This window comes from Egretta garzetta, unplaced genomic scaffold (genome assembly GCF_000687185.1).
Source record: "Egretta garzetta isolate BGI_Z169 unplaced genomic scaffold, ASM68718v1 scaffold96, whole genome shotgun sequence".
Taxonomy (NCBI): Eukaryota; Metazoa; Chordata; class Aves; order Pelecaniformes; family Ardeidae; genus Egretta; species Egretta garzetta.
Window position 1 is genome coordinate 2,350,658 of NW_009259965.1, and position 18,732 is coordinate 2,369,389.

The following is an 18,732-nucleotide window of genomic DNA, read 5'->3' on the forward strand; positions in this document are numbered from 1 at the left end:
AGAGCGTTTGTTTGGCCACACGTTTTGGCTTGCCATTGCACAGTCTTCTCACTTATGCTCCTTTTCTGTAACAGTTGCCAAACTGAACAGATATGGCTGATATTACTGTACATGCTTAGAAAAGGAAACATTGACTCACTGGGTTTGTTATTTTTGCTTTTTTTGATTGGTACCCAAACTCAGCAAGTTGCCAGGAAGTACGGTACTTCATATGATCGCTTAGTAGAGTCAAGATAGGCATCTTGGGTATGTAATATTTTTGATCTAGGGTAAAAAAAAACTTATTTGGCACCACAAAAGGTCGGCCCATCTATGCTGTGCTGGCCTTCTCTCCCTGAAGCAGCACAGTTGTGGCCAAGGCCCTTCTCCAGGCAGCACACGGTCCTTGCAACAGTTGTGTCATAATGTAACGAGTGCCGTCAAAATACAGAAATGAAAACTAGCAGGTAACAAAACATGGGTATTAAGAGAAACATACTAGTAAGCCTGATTTCAACCTTTTCTTTATATTTACCATCTTTCTGTCTCTCTGGCTTTGTTAAGGTTTGCTTCATTTCAAAAAGAAAAGAATACGGGATCACATCAGGACCATTTCCAAACAATACCTCAATGCATAGGGTAGAAGGATGGTCCATTCAATTCATTCAGCCATGCCAATTTAGTTATCTTGGGAGTGAAAGGAAAAAAAGAGAAAGGAGGTATAATAATTTGGCCTAATCATGTTTGTATTTCAAATATTTGTAAGATTTTAAATGCAACTTAATTTCAGCTTGAATGGTAACAAAAGCACAGAAGTGTAATGGCAAATTTTCTAAAGATTTAGGACTCTGGGTGTTGTGCTTGCTTGAAAATTTGGCTGTACTATTGCAGGCAGAATTCTGAACAACAGAATATTTAGTAAGTTCCCTATGCAGTTTCTATGTGGCTTGCTTTGAATGATTGTTCCCAGGTTAATGTTTGAGAGTTTGAGTCCCCAGGCATGGTTGTTTTAGTGAAGTGTATGAGGCTTTCAACTGATTTTAATTCATTAATTTTAATTAAGGAAAGATTTTCTACAAGTGCTAGGTATAACTCACTTGCCATTGTTCTAAGCAAGGGACGTGGTGCAAGCTATATTTATCCAGCCAGGGATGCTGTAACAGAGCTTAAAATAAAGTGGTGTCCTCTTACACGTGTTGGGAACAGGGGGTTCTGAGGAGGGGATGAGAGATGTTTCTAATGCTAAAACCAGTCTCCAGTACTAAATCTTTTAGTAGCTCTTATGAGTTAAAAATATGCTCCAAAACCAGAGAGTTAAACATGCATCATTTTTTGACTCCTTGGACCGTGCCTAGTTTGTGTCTTGAAAGCCTCCCTGAAACGGAAAAGTCATCGTATCTTTTTCCTCCGCAGCCTGTAGGGAAGATCTGGCAGAGGGTTTGGGGAGGGAAAGTCCCATGTCATCAGAACCTCCCTCAGGGTCACAAGATGAATTGCATGAAATGCCAGCCTGAGCTGGGCTGTAAGACTAACTGTGTTGTAACTCCGGCAAAAGAAAATTGCTCTCTGAGGTTTGCTCAGTAGTTTTGAAAGATAAAGCTGAAGAAATAACTGAAATGGCAAGTGAAATCTAGAAGGGAATATAAAGGAGGTTCCTGGAAAAGAATTGGCCTTATGGGAATTAATTACTAAACAGGATCTAACATGCTAAAGCACCTCTCTTCTGCTCATTTGAGGTTTTAAAGACTTAATTTTATTTTTGCCTTTTACAGAATTGCAGGTGTCACAGAGAAGAATAATCTTCATCAGCCCAATGGTCAACAAGGATATGAACTCTGCTATTTTTATCTAGATGGATGAAAAGGTTAACAGCCCAGAAGGGGAGCTCCTTTGGTTTTCAAGATGGCAGCAACCAGTGGCGAAAGCCAGCTGCAGCGGATTATCAGAGACTTGCAAGGTACAATGCCGTGCTGACAGATTGATTCTGTAGGCTGGAATGCATCCTCCGTGTTTTATATAACAGAGAGTAGAAGTTTTGTTTTCAGTTGTGTAACACTTCTGTGCTGCAATTGTAGCACCGTGGTTCAAGGTGTGTGATGTGCTCAACAGAGATGTGACTAATTTTTTTGTGAGAATGTGCTGTACCTTCTGCAGGATCCTAAATTCTTAAATCCTGCAAATTTAAACATACAAGATGAAAAATAAGTTTTACAATTAAAAAAAAAGTGTCTGTAAGGGTATGTGGTGCGAACTAGGATTTTGTTGGCATGAATAGAGCTATGCTGTTACAAGACTTCACGTGAGATAAGGAGAAGGCCTGATTTTTAGACCCTCCCTTGATAGGAAGCTGGTGTGGAGTTGCTGCTAATGTAGGAAGGGAAAACAACAGAAGGCCAAACCAAACTGGAGACCTGGAGGAAGAGTGCTGGAGAATTGGACCTGCTGTTCTTGCTGCGGTGGAACATGCTTTCTATGCACCTGACTTGTCCTCCTCTAGCAATAGCCAACATCATTTTCTACTGCTCTGGTGCAGGCAAAATTGGCAGCAGATTGATAATCATTTTCCTGCTCTGTCTCTGTCCTAACCCACTGCCTATACCAAGATCCAGATATTCTTCCTTTTAAATTTTATTAAATATAAGGTATGACATGCACCAAAGCTGGGAATTTAGATCTTCCCATAACACGAACAGGAGATCTACCTGCCTGCTAACAAGAAGAAATTTTAGTTTGCGAAGGGGATCAAGTGGGGCTGGGAGCTAAGGCTCACTCAGGCACCTGAAAGAAATACAAAACCAAATGGAAAGGAAGCTCAAGACCAGTAATTTCTGATGCTGAGAAGTACAACCTTTTGGGGCCATTGTCCAAGGAGACAGCAGAGTTTGCTTTCACTTGAGATTTCCTCTCCCACTACAGGTATAGGTTTTAGGGGAGAGAAGTCACTGTATGCTTATTTTTATGTAAATTACTTTTTCCACTTGTGTTTTGTAACCAGCAGAAGCTGAACCTTCCTGAATAAAACATGGAGAAGATAAATGTGCTGACTGGACAACTGTTCTTGTGTTACTGATCCCCTTTAGCAGATTACATGCTTTGTCCTTTCTAATCAGAATTCTGTTTGTCCTGTGGCAATACCTTAATGTGCACATGAGACAGCAAAAAGTTATTTCTCTTTCCTCTGCTGATCAACCAATTAGTAATTGTCTGTTAACCGGTTTTTGCTAAGTGTCAGAAGGAGGTTTTGCTCTTTTTAAGGAGAAGCAGTAGTCAGTACACATAACTTGAGCTCTTTTTTTTTTATAGATGTTAAATTGCAAGCATATCAATAAACTTTTTGCACTGTTGTTAAGACAGTTGGACTGAAAGAAACTGAATATACATGCGTAACATCCAGGCAGAAAATCCATTTATTTAGTTGTGTATGGATTCAGTGCTATATATCTCTTGCATTAGTTAACCAATTTGGTGTCTTTTTTTAAAGATGCTGTGACTGAACTAAGTAAAGAATTCAAAGAAGGAGGGGAACCAATCACAGATGACAGTGTCAATTTGCAAAAATTCTCCTACAAGCTTGAGTACCTTCTACAGGTAAAAAGTGATGTGTGTCATTTGTAATCCACCATCAAAGCTAAGCCTTGTTTTCTCTTATTGCCTCTTCAGTATGTGGGGGTTAACTCGAATAATCATAAATATCCAGTTGAGTCTCTCTCTTCCCCGCCAACCCCCCAAGTAAGTAGACTGAAGTGTGTGCTGCTTATTATACTTATCCAAGTGAAAGTAAATAAATGTAATCAAAAGGCAGTGCTGGCAGTTTGATTGAAGAATGTAAGGCATTTTTGTATTGATCTGAAAGATTGGAGCTTGATTTTAAAGATATAGCTTGCTAAATTGTCTTGGAAAAACTGTGGTAATGAAATCTTGACAACATTTTGATGCAAAATAAATACTCATAAGCTGTTCACGGTGCAAATACTGTGAGTAATTTACAAAATTTTTAGCAATTTCATTTTGGAAATTAATTTTTATTGTATGGAAAGCTTAACATAAAAGGCTGATTTTTTAATCTGGAATGCTGCTTTTTGGCCATCCTCAAAATTTAAGTAAAAGGGGACACTGGGGGGCAAACTGAAATTCCGTCTGCATAGTCTTGTGTCTACACATACTGTAATCATGTCACTGATTGCAACAAAAACATGCTAATCCAGCCTTAATCTAGGCAAGGATGTTTTGATTGGGTTGCAGAGACTTCAGCAGAAGATGAAGTATCCTTTGCGATTTGAATGGTTCAAGCTGCATTGCTGCTCTGAATGTGATTTAGCTAGAGCAGATTTTTCTGGTGTGTACGTGTGTGCTGTTGCCACACTTGATGGCAGGTCTCTCAGCAACTGGTTGTTAGTTCCTTGCTCTTGAACAGCTGCTGAATCTGCTGCAAGTCTTTGTTTCAGCAGTTTTGAATAGATGTCTGTATTTTAACTAGACCCAGAACATTATTATCTGTTGCTGTCTGTAAAGTAGCTTTTGTAACTGCTGGATTGCATCAGTGCAGTACAATGTCTTTTTCCTTTGTGAATACATTGGCTAAAATGAAGAGGAGTCATGAAAGCACATGTTGCTGGGAGAGGAAGAGAATTCCAAGTAGCTATATATAAGTTTATTTATATTTAAGTTTTGCTCATTGCTTTTTGTTTTCCTTGTTTAAGTTTGACCAGAAAGAAAAAAACACATTGCTGGGGAACAGAAAAGACTACTGGGATTATTTCTGTGACTGTCTGGCAAAAGTCAAAGGAGCTAATGATGGAATTCGCTTTGTCAAGTCTATTACAGAAGTAAGTATATCAGCTAAGCATCATAATAGTTGGTTTGTGTTTTGGTGTGTCTTTTCAGAAAGCAGTAGAAAGCAAAAGAAAATGTGCTGCTTTAAACATAAAAAAAAAAAAGTTGGGAATTTTTATTTTTAATTATTATGGAAAGTATAAAAATGCGAGGTTACTCTTTTTACTAGGGCACTAAATTATATAGGATTAGATAGCCTGACTCTTACTTGTTTTGAAGACCACTTACACAAGTGAATGGTCCTTTTTGTCTCTGGTTGTGCCCAGCCTTTTCATAAACTTAGTGCCATTTTTTCTAGAAAGGAACAAAAAATTAAGTCAAGGATAGAGCCTGCCATCTTCAGCACAGCTTAAGGCAGGACTTGCTCTAAGAGTAAGAGGAAAGATTCACCATGTTTGACATTTCTTAACACTTTTTCGACTGGTCAGTAGAGTTGAAGAGAAGTAACTGAGAGCAGGGTTTCATCTTCTGTCTCAACTTTTTTTCTCCATGTCAAATATCATGACTTAATGGCTCAGAATGGTTGTCATTATTCCCTCAGGTAAGCTGTCATGAACAGGGCAAAAAGCTTTATTTTTGTTAGATATAGTAATTAAGCTTAATCTTATAACAGCCATGTTATGTCTTCAGCTCAATGAGTGGGTGAAGTAAGTGCGATGAGAAGCCTTCTGTGCTGATCCTGCCTGAGTCCTTAGAATCATTTGAAGAACAACTTCCCTTGTAGGTAAAAGAGGCAGTGGTGTGGTGGTGCTGGCCAGCATTATCCTGATGCTCAGCTCTGTTATCTGTGAGCACACAGAAGTGCTAACTTCTATTAGCAAGTTACTATTTACAGCAGATTTCCCTATACTCTTAGCAATTCCTCCACAGCAGCTCTAGATAACGTTGTCCTGAGCCATCTTGAGCCATCCGCTATACTCTAGCAGAGGCAGGCTCTGTGTTCCCTACCTCACTTTCTTCTCTCAGCAGCTTAGGCAATATTGAATTTTGCTGTTCCAAGGCAAAAAAGCCAAGGAAGGGCTCCAGTTTTTTTTACCACTGGGAAGGGAAACGTAAGAGCCATGGAAATTGGGTTTGACTTTCCCACTGCTTCCAGGAAGACTGGAGAAGGACAGTGACTGCTACTGCAGGAAAGATCCTTTGGCTGTAGTTACTGGCTCCTAAATTCTCAGCAGCAGTAGCCAATCTGATTTCTTTGCAAAGGTGAATGTACTGTAGCCTTCAACAGTCTGTTGCCTGTGGTATCACCTGCATATTACCACATGTAAAGGCTGCTCTGCTTTTTCCTCCTCCTTCAATACCTCTGACTGTTTAATAGCTAGCATGATATCAGAAATTATTGTTTGGAAGGACACTTTCTATTTCAATTTCTGTGCAGCCACAGAAATTAGCTTGTGGAAAACTACTTTTAACTTTATTAGCTTGTGGTTTAGGAATATGAACTCTAAAAAAAAATCAAATCAGTCAACCATTTCAGATAACTGAGTTGGCAGTCTCAGTTCCAGAAATGAAATGACAGATGACAGAAAACTTGTTGGTTATTCCCATTCATTACAGGTGGAAATCAGCAGCCAATTTTTGAACCTGGCTGGATAGAACATAAAGGTTTCCATAAATGTCATTTATTTGCGCACTGAGCAATACTTGTTGACCTTCAAAGATGAAAGTAAACACGGAGGAAAGGGTAATGGCAGTGACTTTTTAAGAATGGTCAAACAGTATAATGCCTCCTCTTCTGCTTTGCCTGAAGTGCTTCTAGTATTAGGGTGCATGATATGCTAGAGAGGTGGAGAAAGGAAGCAAATAGGAATACGCTGGGAACTGAAACACTGAGCCTTGCCCTTGATGTCATTAGGTGAGCAGTGAGTGCTGGTTGTTCCCCTTTCAAAAGGTGATTACATTGAAGACACATCTTTACAAGTCTTTATAGCCACACGCTGCACAAGCTACAGTGCTACAGTCGTGCATTGCACCTTAGCTACAATGTTTGCAGTCAACGTGGAAACACTGGCAATACCAGACACTGCCTGCCTCCTTGAATTCTGGCATGGGTGTCATGGTTTTGCTTCCTAGTCAAACAGTGTTTGGTTATTTGTATCTGCATACATGTAAATATTTTCCTCTACTTCTCATCATGTACATCTATTCTAGTATCGCCGTGCTTAAAAAAGGCATTGCGGTTCAAGTTGATAAACCAATGGAAGTAAGGATAGGACCAGTTCAGTGGTTTCCAGTGGGGTTTTTTTGACTATTCTTAAGATATTCACTAAATATGCCTAGTTAGGAAAAACACTTGTATGCTTCTGTGCACATGGCAGTGATAGCATCTCCCTGAAGAAACATTCAGACCAGCTGGCAAATTAAATTTGCTTTTCTGGGGAACTTAGCCTTTGGGGACCATGTTATTTCACACTTTGTGTCCTATAGAATTCAAAACAAAAAGCAGTAAAACATGTGGCTTCCTTTGCTCCACATTTCATCATTCCATTTAAAAATAACATTTTTGTATATAGTGGATTGCTGAGATAAACAATGAACCTGTGTCTTACTTGAGCGCAGAAGCCCGGTAACGACAAAATCAAGGAAACTGAGAGTTAAGGTATTCACCACAGTAGAATCAGAAGGAGAGAAAGCTTGTGTAGCCTTTGAGCCTTCTTTCGCACTAACTCTTCAAGCAAAATTTAACCTACTAACTTGAGCATCAGCCCCTCCAGTATTTTTCTTGGTCTCTAAATCATTAATATGATTGGTTTGTTAGTTGGATGAGCAGTTTGGTTAGGAGCATGGCTGACTGGTGAGAAATTCTTTTCATCCCTTTCATTTTCCATTCCTAAATTGATTACTGATTTTGATGGAGAGGAGAAATGAAACACTACTGTTTGTTTCATTATTTTGCAGGACAAGAAATAGCTCAGATGTAGAAGACATCAATTCCCCAAGTCAGTAGCTATAAAAAATTCAGTGCTTAGTTTTGTGATCCCCCTTATGTTAATCTAACAGCTGTCTTCATAAAAAGATCCGTTAATTTCAGTCATGCAGCTGCTCTTGGCCTGAAGTAAGAATTAGATGTTTATCAATTTAACGGCTAAGTATTAAGAAAGGCTTTTTGCATCATCTGGGGTTCCTGTGTCCATGGGGATGTATATTTGTACATGTGTACATCGTTGGTTTATGACTAGATCTGCCCTAAAGCTCTTCCAGCTGAGGCCAGGCACATCTTAAGTAACCTAAGCAGTCACTTCTGGCTTTGCTGGGCACATTGAGATTTTGCCTTATATTGGGAATTGCCTTTAGCATAGTCTGGGCTCATGTACTCACTACAGTACATGTTTCATTGGTCCTGTGATGCCTTTTATATTATTATAAAGTGGACAACAGCCAGTTGTAGATACACACTCATTATTCAAAAAAGATTCTGCCAAATGACAGTGTTGGGAGAAGGTATCTCTCAGTGGCAGTTCTTAACGGCTTCCTTTACAACTATGGCTTACTGTGGGGTTTTTTTGTGTCTGTATGTAGACTGTTCTGGCCATGTGTGTACATGATTGCAAATGATGTTTAGAATTTTATTTCCTTGTGGTTTCTCCCTTCCAGCTACGAACATCTCTTGGAAAAGGAAGAGCATTTCTTCGTTACTCCCTGGTTCACCAAAGGCTAGCAGACACCTTGCAGCAATGTTTTATGAACACCAAGGTGACCAGGTAAATAGCAAAGTACCTTGTTGACTAATGGGTGTTTGCTCAGTCTGATCAAGCAACATCACCTAGTAGCTATTGAGAGAAATTGAAACCCTTCCAAATGGGTGGCTTAGACAGCTGGTAATAGGATAGGAAGGATAATAAACCTTTTGGCCTCAGTCACCAGTTCATACCTATCTTAGGCTGGTAAAGGTTGAAAGTTGTTTCAGCGAAATGTGTGTGAAGTGGGTGGTGCTGACGCTTCTATATGTCAGTTTCAACAGTGACACTTTTATAAGCATTGAAGATCCTGGGGTTGGTCTTCTGTGCTGTACATCATAAGGGAGAATTAATTTGGGTGTGTTGCGCAAAGCCCCAGAAAGCATTTGTATATATCTCTGGATTGTCACACAGAGGAAGAGCTTGCCCCTGGCCAAGGAACACCAAAGATAGTTTGTAGTTGTTTGGAGGGGCACTGGTATGGCTTTTAGAAAAAGCAGACTATTTTAACAATGTATTTAACTCTGGTCACTGCTTTCTGTCCCTCATTTTTTGATGTAGTAAGTTTGTGCTTTAGGTATTTACTGTGTAATTATCCAGTCTATAGCAAATATTTTATCTTGCCAGTGTTTTGCCCAAGCACTAGAGCAAAAAATATTTTGTGCAGGGGCTCCTTCAAAGATATTTCTGTGGAATTCATTGAAGCTGTTTGCATTCATTCACGTCAAAGGGATGGGATGTTGGTTGGTGTGACTGATTGTTTTCGGTTTGTGTTTAGAATAGTGTATCATAATTTTTCTGGGGTGGAGTGAATAATGGTGGTGTAAGGTTTTTTTACAAGTGAAACTACTGCTTCTTTTTTACTTATGAATGAGTATTAATTGTTGTTTTGTTTGGGGTTTTTTATTTTCAAGTGACTGGTACTATGCAAGAAGTCCATTTCTGAATTCCAAAATGAGTTCTGACATTGTGGGTCAACTCTATGAACTCACCGACGTTCAGTTTGACTTGGCATCAAGAGGCTATGATTTAGATGCTGCTTGGCCAGCATTTGCCAGGTAAAATAGAAACACTTTGTTATTTTGTATTAACAGGGCCATAAAATATCTCCCTGCTACAAAATCTGTATAAGCTTCTGCTTTTGAAAGTAAGAATACTTGTGTTAGAGCAGGCATACACTTTCTCCATGTAATTAGTCTACAACAAAATTGGCCTTTTTTTCTTTCAATAAACTGTGTACCAGAGATCAGAGTTGATGCTCTTTAATGGAATACTTTCAGTAACTGCAGTTGAGGCCCAAATCCCAAGCTATTCTCATCTTCACAGGCACAAGAAGAAATATTCTTAGCTCCTTTTGTTTTGAGAGCTACAACATGTAGTGACTGAACAGCCAAGCAGTGTGCTTCACCTGCACCAACGGTAGAGGTGACAATATGTGGTCATCACAGCCTGATCCCACCTCTAAGGGGGGAATAACAAAAATTACTAGGTCTGATCCAGACTCGTTTGTATCGGTTGGAGTTTTCTAGGGCTGCATGCTGCCACCACCTGGTTGAGCCGCCACCACACAGCAATACAATTTCTTAGAGCAAAGCTGCATTGGTTCTTGTGGATGTGGGAAGTCACAGCTACCAACCCCATAATCTTCTATAGGTGCCTTTGATATCCCTGTTTCATTTTCCATCAAGATCAGTGGTTGTTGGCCCAGACACCAGGTGCAGTTATGTCTTTTTGTATGTGGTAGTTACAACTAGATAAATCTTGCATGTAAGACATGTATGTATGTGCTTAGACTTCTCTTATACAGTTTCTCTGTGTGATCAACAGGAGGACACTGTCCTCGCTTGGATCTTCAGCATATTTATGGAAGCCCCCAAGTCGCAGTTCCAGCATGAGCAGTTTAGTGAGCAATTATTTGCAGGTAAGCAAATTACAAATAAATGGTTATGTGGCATGGTAGATTAATGGTGTAGTTCCAGAGAGCTTGGTAGCTTTATGGTCATTATGACCATTATAATGGTAAGCTACAAAAAGAGTTCTTAATTAAAAGTAAAGGGAATTGTCCAGTAGCTGATTCAACTGAACATGCAAATCTTGTAGAGGAAAAAAAATTATATTCAGAAGACTGCCTGTAGATAGGTATGTTTTCATTTATATTTTGGGAAAACAAGCCCACTTTCCTGTAAGTTGATATCTTGTAGTGCTGTGGTACAACACCACTGTGTGTTAAAAACCTGAACTTGCTCTGATTTGAACACACCATTTAAATGCATGTTTAATACTTCTTAAACTTTCTGGTTTTCCCCTTCTGTTCATTTAGGCCCAAGAGTTTCCCTCCAGCCCTGATGCAAATAGCTCACTAAATGTTGAACACCTTGAGGGCTTTGAAGAGATGCGTGTAGAACTTGACCAGGCTGAGCTGAAGCAGAGGGAACTTCAAGGTCGTATTCACCAGCTAGAAATGGAAAACCAGGAGCTCCAGGCAGCTGTCAGCCTTCAGAAAGAACAAGTACAGGTAGAAAAGGAAAAGAGCAATAACTACAGTGAGGAGAACTCCCGACTGACAAAGATGATCACAGAGTTACAGAAGCAGTGTGAGGTCTCACACTCCACTCACAGCACTGTTCATGACCTGCAGAAATGCCTGCAGTCACTGGAACTGAATGCAGTGGAGCAGCAAAAAGAATATTCGACAAAGCTGGAGCAGCTCGTGACCAGCAAGGAAGACTGTGCCTCAGAATTGCAGATGTTGAATCGGGAGCTGGAAGCCTCTAGAGCTTTGGTTGCTATGAAGGATTTTTTCATCAATGAGCTCAAAGCCAAGCTGAGTTCCACAGAACAGAAGAACCTCAACCTCCTTGAAAAAGTTGATGCTGCCTTGGAGGAAAAGGGACAGCAAGCCACAGCCAACTGTGACTCTGCCCTACAGATACAGGCACTGTTAGAGAAGCTTCAGGAGGCAGAAAAGGAAAAGGCAGATATGCAAAGACTCAATGATGAACGTGCGTCTCAGCTGAAAGCAGCAAGGGAGGAGCTGCAGCTGAAAGAGGAGGCACAGAAGGAACTGGAATCCAGATACAATCGCCTCACTGCTGACTCCAGAGAAGAGAGTGAAAAGCTGCTTGGGAGCCTGGAAAGCATGGCAAAGGAAATGGATGCACTTCAGAAGGCCCTGACCCAGAAAGGAAAGGAGATGGCTGAGCTCCAGACCCAGGTAATGGGGTCGCTGGCTCAGGTGGGGTCACTGGAAAAAAGTCTTGAGGAAGCAAGGAAAGAAAAAGAGAAACTTGAGGAGGTGTATAGTAGGAGGGAAGGAACACTGAAGCAGGAAGCCCAGTCGCAAGCAGAGCAACTTGAACTACAGGAGGGTCGCTTAACAAAGGTGAGTCAGACTGTGTGTAGCCTTGAGGAGCAAAACCGGAAACTCTTGTCTGAGAAAGAGCATCTCAGCCAGAAAGCCAAGGAGCTGGAAGAGCAGATGGAGCAGCAAAACTCTGCAGTGAACGAAATGGGTGAGGAGAGCAGAAAACTGAAAGCGGAGAATGCAAATTTGCAGCAGTCCAAGAAGAAGATGGAAGGGAAGCTGAAAAATTTGGAAGCTTCTAAAGCTTCCCTGGAAGCTGAGGTAGCCAGGCTGAGAGCCTCTGAGAAACAGCTTCAGAGTGAGATAGATGATGCCCTGGTGTCAGTTGATGAAAAAGAGAGGAAGCTACGGGGCCAGAACAAACAGCTGGATGAAGACTTGCAGAATGCAAGGAGGCAAAGCCAAATTCTGGAGGAGAGATTAGAGGCTCTTCACTCAGACTATGAAGAACTAAAGCAAAGAGAAGAGACCACCAAGGAGTCTTATGCCTCACTTGAAGGACAGCTGAAGAGTGCCAAACAGCATAGTTTACAAATGGAAAAAAGCTTAGCCACCCTGAAGGAAAGCAAAGAGTGTCTCCAGTCACAGCTCACAGAGAAGGAGGTAGAACTGCAAGGCATGGAGAGCCAGTGTGAGCAGCTCAGAGAGGAAGCTGAAAAACATAGGAATAAAGCAGAGGCTCTTGAGGTAGAAAAGCTCAGTGTTGAAAAGACATGCCTTCATCAGACAAAGCTGATTGAATCCCTCACATCAGAAAAGGAATCAGTGGAAAAACACCAACTACAGCAGGCGGCTTCTCTGGAGAAGGAGGCAAAAGAGCTGGCCTCCAGACTGACCATGAGTGAAGAGCAGTTGGAGGTCAACCGAGGTGAAGTGTCTAGGCTGCAAGCAGAAGTCCTAGACCTGAGAGTCAAGCTTCAGCAGACCACTGATGAGAGAGAGCAGGTGAGAGGTGAGCTGGCAATCACAGAGACTGTCTTGGATGAGCAGAAGGCACTTGTCCAGCAGCTGAAGGAGCAAAGTGAGTCACTCAACAGAAACCATGTGCAAGAACTGGTGCAATGTAAAGAAAGAGAAGAAGCGCTGAAAAAAGAGCAGGAGACAGCAGCCCGCCAAAAAGCTGATCTGGAAAATACTTTGCTGAACCTGAAGGAAGAGCTATCCAAGGTTAAGCAGTACTTGGAAGTTGCTAGAATGGAAAACGAAGAAAACAAAGATCTCCTCCACAGGACCAACACAGATATGGCTGAACTTGGTATTCAGATTTGTGCCTTGACCTCTGAAAAGGTGGATGCAGAAGAGCAGTTAGCCCAGGCCACAGAAAGGTTCAAAGAACTGGAAGAACAGGCAGCAGATCAACAGGGGAAGCTGAAGCTTGACATCTCTAATCTCAGAGAGGAGAACAAGAGCCTGCAAGAGAAATTACAGGAGGCTCAAATGTGTGCCGCAACTGTCCCAAGTCTGCAATTGCAGCTGGAGACAGCAAAGAAAGAGGCACAGAGTCTCCAAGAGACCAGCCAAGAAGAGCTGTCTGCAATAAAATTTCAAATGAGCACAGAGATTCTAAATTATCAGACAAAATTCAAGGTAAATTAATGTGATTATTATAGGTGAGGGAGCTGTGCAGGATTTCCCCTGCTTTACCATCTGCTGCAGCAATTACTGTGCAAAATCCTAAGGTTTGTGTCAGTCAGGCTCTGAGACTAGCACACAGCTAGCCTTAGTCTGGGAATCTGAAAATGTCTCTACAGTCATGACCTAGGCCTATTTGAGGTAACATAACTCTTCAGAGTTTTTTGGAGATGTATAATGAGGCCATCCAAACATAGTGAAGAGGCCATGTGATATGGAAAAGCCAGCCAGTAATGGAGAGGGTGATGATTTCTTATGTTGGCACTGAAGGTGGCATCTTCTGTAACTATTCCCTCTGGTCACAGCTGTGATTTTTTTCTGTTTTGGTAGGAACATTGCAAAACCCGTTCCCCACACCTGTAACACTACTTCTCCTTAAAACTGATTTTGATGAAAGCAAACTTAGACTGAGACCAGATACTTTTGCAGTTAATTCCCTCATGTATTTTTGCTTTCAACTGCTCAAGGTAGCAGCTTAGAAGATCAACGTTTTGCTCCCAGAAAAACGTGAGTCAACCCTGTATGTGTGAAACAGCACACCTAAAGGCTGAAGATTGTATTGTGTTTGTTCTGCCATTCTGAGGTAATGTCTAAGACTAGCAGTTGATCAGAGGCTTATGCCACTGCTGTTATCCAGAAATTCCACAAGTTTGAGAAAATAGCATACGTTCATTTATGTCTTGTTTCATAAAGGCTTCCTGAACCTCAGTATGATTTGGGCTATCTCAGTCTTTTGAGCCAAAGCAATTCACAAGCTGGGCCTTCTTTTTGTTGAGAACTGTAGTAGCCCATAGCTAGTAACTGTAAAGCATAGCTGGTCTACCACCACAGAGGGGAGTTTCGTTGAATCCATGAGTTGGATGTCTCTTTAGCTGTCTTTCATGAGCCTGATGGTGGTGCTGCATTTATCCCATACATGTCAGTAAGAGCACTTATAATTCACAACTGGGAATTTCATAGATGAAGGGGTGGCCGCTAGAGGAATGCTAACACATGGCTCAATCTCTCTGCTAGGCTGTCAATGAAGAGTGTGGGAAACTAAGAGAGCAACTTGAGGAGCAGAAGCGACAACAATGTGCTGCAGAGGAAGAGATTGAGGAGTTACAAGTAGGTGCTCAATCGGATTAAGAGATGGAGGTGTTTGTGTCAGCAGGCATTAGTGTTATAATTGAGAAGGCAGGCAGCATTTCTGACGACTGTGAGTCTGAAAAAGCCCTCGAATAAAGTACAGGTGCTGCAGACAAAATACTCAGCCACCAAAAGTTAGCCCCTGAAACAGAGTACAAGCAGCACAATGGTATTTAGGATTTGTCCTGCCTTGAAAGCTAGTCAGGTTCTATCTAAGACCTGGTTATATGTACACGTCTTAAATGGGAGTGCAGGTTTAAAAGGTGTCTGTCTCAGGCTCTGCATGCCCACCACCCACGACCACAAGCGTGGATTCAACTGCTTGCAGGCTGCAAGGGGCACTGAATCAGAGAATTAATCTGGCTGAGAAATAATGCAGCCAGAAAGAAATAGGACTTTTGTAATACATTTATCAAACAATTGAGCTAGGAGGGTCTTACTGAGGTGTAAGGAATCCAGAAAGAAGAAAGTTAAGGTTATTAAACCTGGCCCTAACTGCTAGCAGAAATATGTACACCTTTAGATGCAGTTAGGTATGTTCCCTGAGGACTCCAACTTTGGCAGGCTTCTCCAGAGAGGCTAGCTCTGAAAGAAGTTTTTGCTTCCATTGTCCTTCATGGTCCATATAGCTTTAGTAAATGACATTTTCTTAATTTTCAATTTTTTTCCTTTTGAAACTTTTAGGTGGTGAAAAACCTTTAGGGCGTATTCTTTTGCCATTATTTTTGAGAGATTTTCCTTCATAAGGAGGCAAAAGCTGAACTGACAGGGACTCATAAGAATTACAGGCTTAATACTGCCTCACTTTAGAGTCTATCCCTTATTCAGTGTGACAGAAGTAATCAATCACTAGTACACAACTAATTAGTGTCTGCTTATACAATAATATCTTAATTGGTGGTTTGGCTTTAACCGATTCTTTTAAAGCATTGTTTAGGTGTCTTGGTAATTGTTCAATGCTTGGTAAAGTGTTGGTTTTATATGTAAGGGAATACAGTAATTTTTTTCACTAGGCTGCAAACACGAGTTTGTCTAGAAAGCTGGATGAAGCACAAGAGCAGCTGTCTGAATCAGAATCTGTTCGGCTGCAGAAGGAAGAGGAAGTGACGACTCTGAGAGAGCTCTTGGAAAGGTGGGAGTTTGGGTTCTTTACACAAGCCATTAATTGTAAGCCAAGCAAGAGGCGAACAACCAAAGCATATTGAAAATTGCTGTGGTTTATGAAGTAGCATATGCCACGGAGTTTATATAGGGCAAATAGTGCATGGGCACTGATGGGGAATATTAGGTTGACACTTCAGATGAGAAATATGTAAATTACACAGCACACATGAATGCAAGGTTTAGGTTTTATTGTATTGTATTGTATTGTTAATTTAGCTGATGATATAAATTCATTGTTGTGGTTTAACCTGGCAGGCAGCTGAACACCACACAGCCGTTCGCTCACTCCCCCCCTCTCCAGTGGGATGGGAGAGAGAATTGGGGAAAAAAGTAAAACCTGTGGGTTGAGATAAAGACCATTTAAAAAAACAGCAGAGGAAAAGAATAACAACAACAATAATCATAATAATGGTAAAAGAATATACAAAACAAGTGATGCACAATGCAATTGCTCACCACCCACTGACCGATGCCCAACCCGTCCCTGAGCAGCGATCACTGCCCCCTCGACCATCTCCCCCCAGCTTATATACTGAGCATAACATCATATGGTCTGGAATACCCCTTTGGCCAGTTGGGGTCAGCTGTCCTGGCTGTGCCCCCCGCCAGCTTCTTGCACAGCTGACAGAGCATGGGAAGCTGAAAAGTCCTTGACCAGTGTAAGCCCTGCTTAGCAACAACTAAACCTTCATTGAGTTATCAACATTCTTCTCATGCTAAATCCAAAACACAGCACTGTGCCAGCTATGAGGAACAAAATCAACTCTATCCCAGGCAAAACCAGACAATTGTATGTCTTCTTTTGTGAAACTGCAAGACATTTTATAACCTCCTTTTACCTTATTCATTAGTCACAAAATTAAAAGACCAATATTGGCTCTTTTTCTTTCATCTTTCATAAGGAATGGAAAATTTGTGCTTTTTGACAGTTTGTTTTTTCTCTCATCTCCATGAAGTTTCAGGGAATCAGTAAGAATTATTTGAATGGGACCACATCCTGCATGTCTGTGTCAGGTTTCTTACCAGTTTAAAGTATGTCATGCAGATGTGTTTCCAAGGTCTGTGATGTGGGCCTATCTGGTGCAGATTATCTGGCAGTCCAAAATAGATCTTCATGAGGCATGGGCTTGCAGAGAGTCTAATGGCTTAACCAAAACCTATGTATTTTTACATGTTTGTGCCGATATCATCACTCTCTGTGGGAAGATTGATAATTCTTGATCTGTGCTGAAGGTTGTCGGTACAAAATGTAACTTATCAAAATATTTGAATTCAGCTGAGTTTGCTGAGTGAGTTCAGACCAGCTCAGTGCCTCATGTTGTGTTGCTGTAGCATTTTTGATCCATTGCTAGGACTTGCAGTATCGTCAAGTCAAGACTGTTATATTCTTGGAAGCTTTCTGGGGACACTTCTTTCCACTGACTGTGCAGTGAACTGAGTTGTCTTAACCTTTAGTTTTTGAATTGCCCCTGTGTTAGAAGAATATAGTGAGAAACTGGTTTTGCTTTCCTTTTGTGAACATGAAGGCTATGGAGGAGTATGAGTTAAACAGCCCTTTTGTGTGCAACCTGCAAATGCTGGACAACCTGCAGCTGTAGGACTTTCCCGGTTTAGCTCAGTTTGCAGCTGCTGATGATCTTAGCTTCCAAGGACACTGATTTTATTTCCAGGGTGATAGCCATCATAAGCTTCACTATAAGCAAGGCATCCAAGAAATTCCTGATTGCTGACTGTGTTTACCAGATAATGGATCTGTGTGCACTTTCAGTGATGCAGAAAACTGGAGAGATTCTGGCTAGCTATAAAAAACATTCACACTGAAACTACCTGTTTATCAGGGTGGAGGACCCCTTTCTTCCATGAGGAAGACTTGAATGCACATGATCTAAAAACAATTCTTAATTGCCTTTGTATTTGATCAGGATCCAAAAAGAAGCTGATGAAGCAAAAGAGAAGGTCCTGGATTACAGTGAGAAGCTCAGCAAGGTGGCAGCAGACAAAGATAGCAGCGACCAGAAGTTATTTGCTGAACTGGATGATCTGACGAGAACAAAGCAGTTCCTTGAAGAACGTTTGATAGAACTTATCAGGTTGGCATCAAAATAAACAGAAGGCAGAAATTAACATCCTGTCTAGGCTGTTAAGGGATACTGCCTGGGTGGTTCAGTCTTGTATTCCTGAACTGAAGATACAGGTAATGGCCAAGTTCATCAGCAGTTGAAGTTTTGCATTTCCATAATGCAGTCAAAAATGCAACACCCAGTATTATCTCTTCCTTAATTTGCTGTCTGTTTTGCAAAAATGTGTAGTTCTCTGCATGGCATGTGTTTTTCTCCCAGCCTTCCCAAAAGTTTTGGTAAGTTTCTTGATCTATATTTCTGAAAGCTCCTCACAAGTTACAGCAAAGCAATTTTTATTGTGAAGCTTTCACTAACATTCAAATTGAGTTTGGTTAACAGTTAAGCAGGACTGATAACTTCAATGTATTTTTCTTTAATTTAACTGTGTCTCTGCAGAGATAAAGATGCTTTGTGGCAAAAGTCAGATGCTCTGGAGTTCCAGCAGAAGCTTAGTGCAGAGCAAAGGTGGCAGGGGGACACAGAGGTTAATCATTGTCTGGACTGCCAGAGAGAGTTCTCATGGATGGTGCGCCGACACCACTGCAGGTCAGTTTGTTGAACTCTGTTACACTGTTCAAAAGCAAAATTCAGTATGATCATTTAAATGGATGAAACACTTCTTAATGGTTGTTGTGATTTAACCCCAGCCGGCAACTAAGCACCACACAACCACTTGCTCACCCTCACCCTACTGGTGGGATGGGAGAGAGAACTGGAAGGGCAAAAGTAAGAAAGCTGGTGGATTCAGATAAGAACAGTTTAATAATTGGAATAAATAAATAATAATAATGATGTAGTGAAAAGGAAAACAACAACAAACAAAGAAAGGGAAAGA

At 41.1% G+C, this 18,732-nt stretch overlaps 1 protein-coding gene across 1 annotated transcript in view; it reads left to right on the forward strand.

Moving 5' to 3' along the window:
* The window catches only part of FYCO1 (FYVE and coiled-coil domain autophagy adaptor 1), a 53,504-nt gene that overhangs the window by 7,366 nt on the left and 27,406 nt on the right, over positions 1-18,732 (forward strand). Inside the window, exons 2-13 of the mRNA XM_035895714.1 lie at positions 1,752-1,936; positions 3,461-3,567; positions 4,680-4,805; positions 8,407-8,513; positions 9,404-9,547; positions 10,317-10,410; positions 10,810-13,440; positions 14,500-14,592; positions 15,627-15,745; positions 17,700-17,867; positions 18,294-18,443; positions 18,545-18,623. Coding sequence (XP_035751607.1) covers positions 1,882-1,936; positions 3,461-3,567; positions 4,680-4,805; positions 8,407-8,513; positions 9,404-9,547; positions 10,317-10,410; positions 10,810-13,440; positions 14,500-14,592; positions 15,627-15,745; positions 17,700-17,867; positions 18,294-18,443; positions 18,545-18,623 — 3,873 coding nt within the window. The 5' untranslated portion in view covers positions 1,752-1,881. The remainder of the gene's footprint in view (positions 1-1,751; positions 1,937-3,460; positions 3,568-4,679; positions 4,806-8,406; positions 8,514-9,403; positions 9,548-10,316; positions 10,411-10,809; positions 13,441-14,499; positions 14,593-15,626; positions 15,746-17,699; positions 17,868-18,293; positions 18,444-18,544; positions 18,624-18,732) is intronic.